General features: G+C 37.0%; 2 protein-coding genes across 2 annotated transcripts in view; both read left to right on the top strand.

Moving 5' to 3' along the window:
• Positions 1-1837: 1837 nt before the first annotated feature.
• On the top strand, positions 1838-2935 carry LOC109207258. Its single transcript, XM_019370147.1, has 3 exons — positions 1838-1964; positions 2356-2481; positions 2583-2935. The coding sequence occupies exons 1-3, from the start codon at positions 1838-1840 to the stop codon at positions 2933-2935; spliced, it is 606 nt and encodes a 201-aa protein (XP_019225692.1).
• A 3632-nt stretch (positions 2936-6567) lies between these two features.
• LOC109207264 (uncharacterized protein At4g37920, chloroplastic-like) overlaps positions 6568-8767 on the top strand; it is a 7118-nt gene continuing 4918 nt past the window's right edge. Inside the window, exon 1 of the mRNA XM_019370157.1 lies at positions 6568-6777. The gene's annotated coding sequence lies outside the window, so the exon portion shown is untranslated. The remainder of the gene's footprint in view (positions 6778-8767) is intronic.

Genomic DNA, 8767 nt, shown 5'->3' with positions numbered 1-8767 from the left:
ATATACCAGATTTTAAATTCAATCTATTGTTAGTGTCAAAACTCACCAGAGACCTCAGTTGCTTAGTCACATTCTTTCCTGATTTCTATATGTTTCTGGATCTTTACAGTGGCAGGGTGATGGGGATTGGTAGAGAGCACAATGGGCTATATCTCCTACAGGAAAACATAAAAGTAGCTACAGCAGGTTTCTTCATGAACAAAGGAGCAGAAAGTGAACTTTGGCACTTAAGGTTAGGACATGCATCTTTGAAGTCAATGCAGCATATTCCAGAGTTAAAGAATAAGGTGGACATGCAGGTGCAGGAGAATTATCATGTTTGTCCATTAGCTAGACAATGTAGGTTAAAATTTCCTTCAAGCAGTAGAAACTCTACTAGTTCCTTCCAGCTTGTACACCTAGATGTTTGGGGGCAACATAGAGTGTCCACATATGATAGAAAGAATTATTTTGTTACCATTGTGTATGAATACAGTAGATATACATGGGCATGTTTGATTCAATCAAGGTGTGAAGTGCTAATTGTAATAAAAAAACTTTCTTGCTATGATACAAAATCAATTTGGTGTGACTGTGAAAGTGTTGAGGTCAGCTAATGGGAGTGAATTCTTAAATTCTCAGTGCAATGATCTGTTGACATCTCTGGGAATTATCCATCAGAGTAGCTGTCCATATACACCTCAACAAAATGGCACAGTAGAAAGGAAACATAGGCATATGCTAGAAATTGCAAGGGCACTGATGTTCTAAAGTTCTGTGCCAATGAGGTTCTGGGGTGACTGTATTAGAACAACGGCATATTTGATTAACAAATTGCCCACAGCAGAGCTGCAAGGGAAGTGCCCATATGAAGTGTTGCATAACAAGCCAGCAAAAATAGAGCACCTGAGGGTGTTTGGTTGTTTGTGTTTTGCAAGTAACTTACCTGGTGGTGACAAGTTTACTCAAAGAGCAAGAAAGTCAGTCCTTATAGGATACTCAGAAACAAAAAAGGGGTACAGGTTATATGATCTGGATAGCAGAAGAGTGTTTATCAGTAGAGATGTATCATTCAGGGAACAAGTATTTCCTTTCAATGAAGGACATCAGATCACAGAAGACTTATTCCCATGGGCTGAATCTTCTGTGACATGACATTTCACCTGAACAATTGGAGCAGGATTCTTCTAGTGAGGAGCAAGCCACCACAACTCATGATCAAGTTGAACTTGTCTATGATCATATTCCACCTGCACCAATCATGGATTCACCAGCTGCAACAGACATTCAAACTACAGAACCAATTGAGACCACAATAGATTCATTTGGTACTTCTGCTATGGATCAACCTATAGAACAAGTTGAAGAGCAACCAATCACAGATCCAGCCTCAAGCCAGTCAAATGAGGAGCAAGTACACACTGATGAAGCTGTCAGGAAATCTAGCAGGACTACAAGACCTCCCATATGGATGAAAGACTATGTTTCACCCTCCAACACTCAGTCTCATCCTCATTGCATCTCAAACACTGTGTCCTACTCTCATTTGACAGCCAATTACAAAGCGTATTTGGGTATGTTCTCTGCAACAGCCGAACCAAAAAATTTTAAGGAAGCCCGTCAAGATGAAAACTGGGTAGAGGCAATGTCACAAGAGATTAAAGCTCTTGAGGACAATGCAACATAGGAAATTATTGACCTACCTGCAGGAAAAAGGGCAATAGGGTCTAAATGGTTGTTCAAGATAAAGTATAAGGCAAATGGAGAAATATAGAGATACAAAGCTCGGTTGGTAGCAAAAGGTTATACACAGCAAGAAGGGTTGGACTATCATGAGACTTTCTTTCTTGTAGCCAAAATGGTTACTGTGAGAACATTCATAAGCATAACAACTTCTAGAGGGTGGAATATGTTTCAAATGGATGTAAATACTGCCTTTTTGCAAGGAGACCTTTATGAAGATGTCTATATGGAGCTACCACAGGGTTTCTAGAGACAAGGGGAGTATAAGGTTTGTAAACTACTCAAATCACTATATGGTCTTAAGCAGGCTTCAAGACAATGGAACATTAAGTTGACTGAGGCCTTAGTGGAAGCAAGGGTACCATCAGAGTGCCCATGATCATTCACTCTTCACTAAGAACACAAAATCTGACATTGTTGTTATCTTGGTGTATGTGGATGACTTACTTATCACTGGAAGTAATGCTGAACTGATAAATGAGGCCAAGCAGACACTGCACAATTCCTTCAAATTCAAAGACCTAGGGGAGCTAAGATATTTCCTTGGTGTTGAAGTACTGCGCTCAAAGAAAGGGATTCTGCTCACACAAAGGAAATATGCACTTAAGTTGATATAAGAAGTTGGACTTGCAGGAGCCAAATCAATTTCCACTCCAATAGAGCTGAACCAAATGCTGACCACTATTGAATATGACAAGCATGTAGGGGTAAATGGAGATGAAGGGTTAGAAGACATAGGAAGCTATCAGAAGCTCATTGGTAAGTTACTCTATTTGACCATCACCAGGCCAGATCTCAGCTTCACAGTCCAGGTACTCAGTTAGTTCATGCAACATCCCAAAATTCTCATTGGGATGCAGCATTGAGGGCGGTAAGATACATAAAAGGAGCACCAGGCCTTGGTATTCTTCTTGGAACAGGTCCTGTAGATACATTATCTGCCTATTGTGATTCAGACTGGGCCTCCTGTCCCAATACTAGGAGATCAGTCACAGGATATCATCAAACTGGGAGATTTTTTGCTTTCATGCAACATCCCAAACAGTCTCATTGGGATGAAGCATTGAGGGTGGTAAGATACATAAAAGGAGCACCAGTACTTGGTATTCTGCTTGGAACATGTTCTGTAGATACATCATCTGCCTATTATGATTCAACTGGGCCTCCTGTCCCAATACTAGGAGATCAGTCACAGGATATATCATCAAACTAGGAGATTCCTTGCTTTCATGGAAGTCAAAGAAGCAACAAACTGTTAGTCGAAGTTCAGTTGAAGCAAAGTACAGGAGTCTAGCAGCAACATCTGCAGAAATCACATGGTTCCTAGGTCTGCTTAAGGAATTGCAGGTAGAGATTCGGCAACCAGTGTCATTGCACTGTGATAGTAAAGCAGCCCTGCAGATAGTTGCTAATCATATATTCTATGAACGCACTAAACATATCGAGATCGATTGTCATTTTGTTCGAGAGAAGATCAAAAGTGGCAGTTGACACCACAATACATCCCTACCAGTTTGCAGCTAGTTGATCTCATGACCAAAGGCTTGGGTACATCACAGCATCATTTTCTTTTGTCCAAGCTTGGTGTGCTCAATGTGTTTCACCCCCCAGCTTGAAGGGGAGTATTGTTGTAGAGATTAGACTACTGTGTATTAGTAGCTAGTTGAAGGACTAAATTGTAAATAGGAAAAGAAGTGTTAGTTAGTCGGTTAGTGGTCTATAAATAAGACCACTCTCACGTGTAAACACACACACGTAATATACCCAGCTTCTTCTTCTTCACAACAACTTCTGCAACTTCCATTACTTCTTCACTTCTTCTTCGATTCTGTGAGCATGCATGTGTATTGTTTCTGATGAATTGTGTAGAATTCATCATTTCAGTCCAACAATTGTTGCTTTGTTATTCCGATTGAGTTATAAACTTTCAGCTTTATTCATCAATATAAAGGTCCATTCGAATCCATTTTTCTCAATATTTATTTACATTTTAAGTATACACTTGCTTTGATATATTAGTTTTTCTATTTGCTCATGACGGATTCCATTTGCTCTATGGTAAATACATGATCTCTTTCGTATTAATTGAGTACTGATTGCGTATTATTTGGGTTATATATATTGATTTTAAAGATTAATTCATTTGAATACATGTAAGTTTGGTTGGACGATTTCTGTTAAATACGCTATGGACTTTGATTTAATTTTCTTACTTATATGGTTATGTTACGTTGTCTTTGTTTTATCATGTTGAAGTGGTGATTCAACTGAGTTATTAAATTAGATAGATGGAAAGTTGGAGTTGTTTCTTTCTTGGCAAGGAATGAGAATGGGCCATAAGACGGGTCTTGAACCATAAGGAATTTAGGCCAAGTAATAGATCATGTTAGCTAGCCTATTTACTCCCCAATAATATCTTGTCCATAAATTTGGCATCACAACAATCTCAAAGATTAGGAAAATAATTCAAATGCGTTAGTTGCTTTAGGCGCGATTAATAATAAACATCGTGACCATGGGTACGGTTCCCGTGGCATGATCATGATACGTAAATCCCAATTCGAGTGTGCGGTTCACGTGACTCGACCACAACTTTGAATAATAATAAAAACAAATATGTTGTAAATCGCGGGTGCGTTTCACGTGGCGCGATTCGTAATATGTATAAAAATAAACGAGTGCGCGACATCGTGACTTGTTCAAATAAATTTCATAAATCCTAAAAGCATTAAAATACTAAAAGCGGTTAAGAAGTAAAAATGCACAATAGGTTCTAAATATGTAATTAATCAGATAATTAGGCCAATTATTAATAGTTGAGCGACCGTGCTAAAACTGTAAGGCCCCGTAAAAATTTGTGCTCAAAACCTAGTTGCTCGTAGGGTCAGGTTCCTAATATGTGTTGGGAATGTGTAAAACTCTTCGCGGCGCCCATTGTACTGATCTAAGTATTTAAAAATCAAAGAACCAAGTTTTTCCAGAAGAGTGCTATTTTGCGGTCCAGAATGCGGTCGCAAATCAAGTATGCAGACCGCATTTCTGCCGCATAATGAGTCAGTGGTTTGGTTAAAATTAAGGTCAAAATGCGGTCCATTATGCGACCACATAACTGATATGCGGACCGCATTTCTATCGCAAAGTGAGTCAATGTGTCAGTCAAATTTGAGGTCAAAAATGTGGTGCATTATGCGACCGCAAATTAGGTATGCGGACCGCATTTCCGCCGCAGACCCAAACAGTAGGATTGGATTTTTGGAGCACTTTTGCGGTCCATTCTGCGGACCGCATTTCATCTCTGCAGTCGCAAAGTGCGACCGCATATCTGACTCGGGTACCTATTTTTCTAAATTTTAAACCCGACCCCCTTTTTAATAAAATACCCCAACCCCTCATTTTAACGAGTTTTCTGAATAAAATAGGAGAGATGAAGAGAGGGTTCTTGAGAGAGAAAGTCATCTTCATCAAATTTGATTCTTCAAAACTATCCGGTCCGGGGAATTTCAAAGTGATTATCTTCATCCCCATTCTTGCAGGTAAAATTCCTAACCCTTTTTCATTGATTTTCAGGTTTAAACTAGGGGGGGGGGGGAGGGGGAGTCTCATGCATTGATTCTTGAAAATAATGGTTGAAAACATACATGCATGCCTTTTAAAACCTAAAATCTAGTAAGAGGAATTGGGTAGGAGTAAAGGATTGTACAAGAGGGGTTGATAACCTAAATAAGTTTGAGTAGCAATTGTGAACTTCAATTCTAAGTCATATGTGTTAACTTGTGCACTAGATTGACGTTGCTAGACTATTTGGTGAATTGAAAATAGAAGTTAAAAAGGGAATTCGGCTCCAGGTATGTATGGCTAACTTTGACCTTTGTAAAATCACCTTGTTTGGTGTACGAATATTTGGTATGTGATATCTACGTGGATTATGTGTGGACTTCTTGTGACTGGTATGATTTGAGTGTTCGTGGTTGAGTCTCCCAATATGATGGTGTAAGTGTTTAACCAAAAAATAGATTTTTAGTCAAAGCTAGAAATTAGAAGAATCGGGTTACTGATAATCGAAAAAATAAATAAAGATAGAAATTTTAGAATAGCCAAGTATGAAAGCTGGTAAATCAAAGTATATTCCAATAGTCACCTCCCCCTACAATTGTTTGTTTCTTCCCTTTTTATAGCTCTTTTGGGATACGAGCCTTACCTTTGTCATAATAATGCTATTATGGTCAATTAATGACTTTAAATGTTACGTTATACAATCATATACATTAAATACATATTTTCTAACATTTCCAATAATTAATACTCATTAAATGCTTTATCTGGGCTCCTTTTTGCTGCTGGATTCATTCCGTTGATTCTTCACTATCTTTGAGTTTTAAATATCTTGAATAGGTACGAGCGTTGAATTACTTGTATGACTGCTCGCACCCCCTCCATTTAATTTACTCGTATCTATTGTTGCTCGTATCTGTTAACCAACCTTATTTCTTTGACTGTTTGACCAGTCTATATGTCATGACACGTCGCCATATACATAAATATAATTTTCCCCAATACAATGATGACTGCCACTTTTATATTTCCTTTTTATAATCCAACTATCAGATAATAGTAATTATCTTTAGGATTTAAACGAAATCAGTTTTGGATTTGATGCTATGGAGAATTTGAGAGCTAATTGGAGAAAATATTTATAAACATATGAAAAAATAATCCATTCTATTTCAGCTAAAATTACAATCAGATCATATTGTAAATTCTTCATTTTACACTCGCGCGGAGCGCGTGCAAGTTAGCTAGTTAGTACTTAATAAAAAGGAATTAGTCCAAGCCCAATTCAAGTTAGACACTATCAGGCATCAATTAGGTTACAGTTCACTTGTCAATCTCACTTCTCAGTTCTTCTCCCCCTTGTTTCTAACACCCTCCTCGACGAGACAACGACTGCAATTGCGAGTCTGCGACTGCTTCGAGTCTTCGAGACTTGGACGACGCCTCTCCATCCTCTCCTAACTCCTCTCCTTGGCAAGAATTCAAGCTTTCAACACTCAACAGGTTCTCGTTCCTCAATCTTCATCATTCCTCTTACTGTAATGATAGGTCTTAAAAGAAATTAATTTAGGAAGAAGAAACTTAATTTAACTCTTAGTTAGGAAGAGTAATTAATTTTCCAATTGTTCGTTTATTTTAACAAAATTGTTGCTAAGAGGCTGTAGTTTTACCGGCAATTTTGGGTGCTATGTTATTTAATTTTTAGGGTCTGAACTCTGAAGTAGAATGAGATTTCCTTTTTGATTAAAGTCAATGAATAAGGATCCATACTGTTGACCTTGAGATTTTCTCCTTCTTTATTCTCCCGTATTGCCTAAGAACATACCAAAGCACTCATAACATGGAATATGTACTTGAAAGATTATAATCTGCTTTAGCAGATATGTTGGCATTCAGGTGAATCGAGCGATTAAGCTTGAATTCATTTCTTAAATAATTTCTTGCATCAAACAGAAGTTATTAAATGTCAATCAACTAACTTTGTTTGATTTCATGATCAATTCAATACTTTTTTGTCTACAAAGACTTGGTACGACACTGAAACCGTACCGAACCAAACAAGAAAATGCCGAACTGTACCAAACTATTTTGGTACGGTATTTGGTATACATAATTGATGTTGTAACATGAATTACATGATAACCAAATATGGAAGAAACCTCAACTGATGATAACCAATTACTTCATTATCATTTCTGGTTATCGGTCAGTTGTAGACGTATTTAACGAGAAAGACAGTGAAAGTCATTGAACTACTTATTAGGCAGTAGGACTGTAGGAGTACTTATTTAACGAAAATGACATTAGACCAGCCTTTGCGCTTAAAACGTTTGGAATTTCGGTGAATGTGCAACAGCAAAAATTTTTTAAATCCTGATTGTTTCTTTATTGGCTGTGACATTAGTGCTGCTCTTATTAATATATGTGCAGATAGAGGACATGAAGTTTTGGTTGTAGACGCTGTGAACCCCGATATATTATAAGAATAAAAAAAATATTTAAGGCCTCACTTTTTCTTTTCGCCTTAGGCCCCATAATATATAGAGCCGCCCCTGACTATGCTATTTGGAAATTGAGGTACAAATTCTAGCAACGACAAAAAAATGATGATTTCTTCCCATATGCCTAATTCGTGATGGATAGAATTATCTATATTTTTGCTAGTTAAAGGTAACATGTATTTAGTGGAATAGAGTCGAGGTGAGCTGATACGGCACAATCACTATTAAAGAGAAAAAATGTATGCAAAGAAAGATGATTTAAGAGATTGATAGATGGTGATTAAATTAATAGGAAAGACTTGAGCATAAGGTCTCAGGTCTGGTGAACTAGTCGCTTTGGACTTCAAAGTTTCCAGTGAGAATAAAGAACCGTATTCACATTGAACAGTAATTTTTTTTGTAGAAGATTGATGTGCGGGAGCCGGGAAATGATGTTAAATTTCATGGAATTGCATGTTTGCAGGATGTATTGTAATACCTGAGAAATAAATTTATTCTAACCACCGGTGACGCTTGGTTGGTAGTTCTGGGAATAGCCTAGCATTGTTAATATATTGTTTGATTCTTGTTTGTTTTTGGCATAATTAATATTCTTTATAAATTGTGAGAACATTTATGTACTCCGTCCATCTATTTTTACTTGTCCATTATACAAAAAATATATTTGTACTTTCACTTGTTACCATATTTTTTTTTCTTCTGTTTTACTCTTATCATTAATTACTCATTTCACAAATTATTTTCCAGGACTTCTCAAAATACTATCATTATTATGGATACTAATTACTATGGTGAAATATGCACTTCATCTATTATTTCTTAAGGAATATGCAAAATCAATTATGGATAAATAAAAGTGAACGGAGGGAATAATATTTATTCGTGCAGAAAATAATAATGTGGAATAAAAATAGGAATATTAGTAGTATATGAATTAAATAACTAAATTGACAAAAATATCTCTAACATAGTAATCAATCTTTTTCCGGGGG

The sequence above is a fragment of the Nicotiana attenuata genome, unplaced genomic scaffold, assembly GCF_001879085.1.
Source record: "Nicotiana attenuata strain UT unplaced genomic scaffold, NIATTr2, whole genome shotgun sequence".
NCBI classification, from domain to species: domain Eukaryota; kingdom Viridiplantae; phylum Streptophyta; class Magnoliopsida; order Solanales; family Solanaceae; genus Nicotiana; species Nicotiana attenuata.
This window is presented reverse-complemented; position numbering and strand designations above follow the sequence as displayed.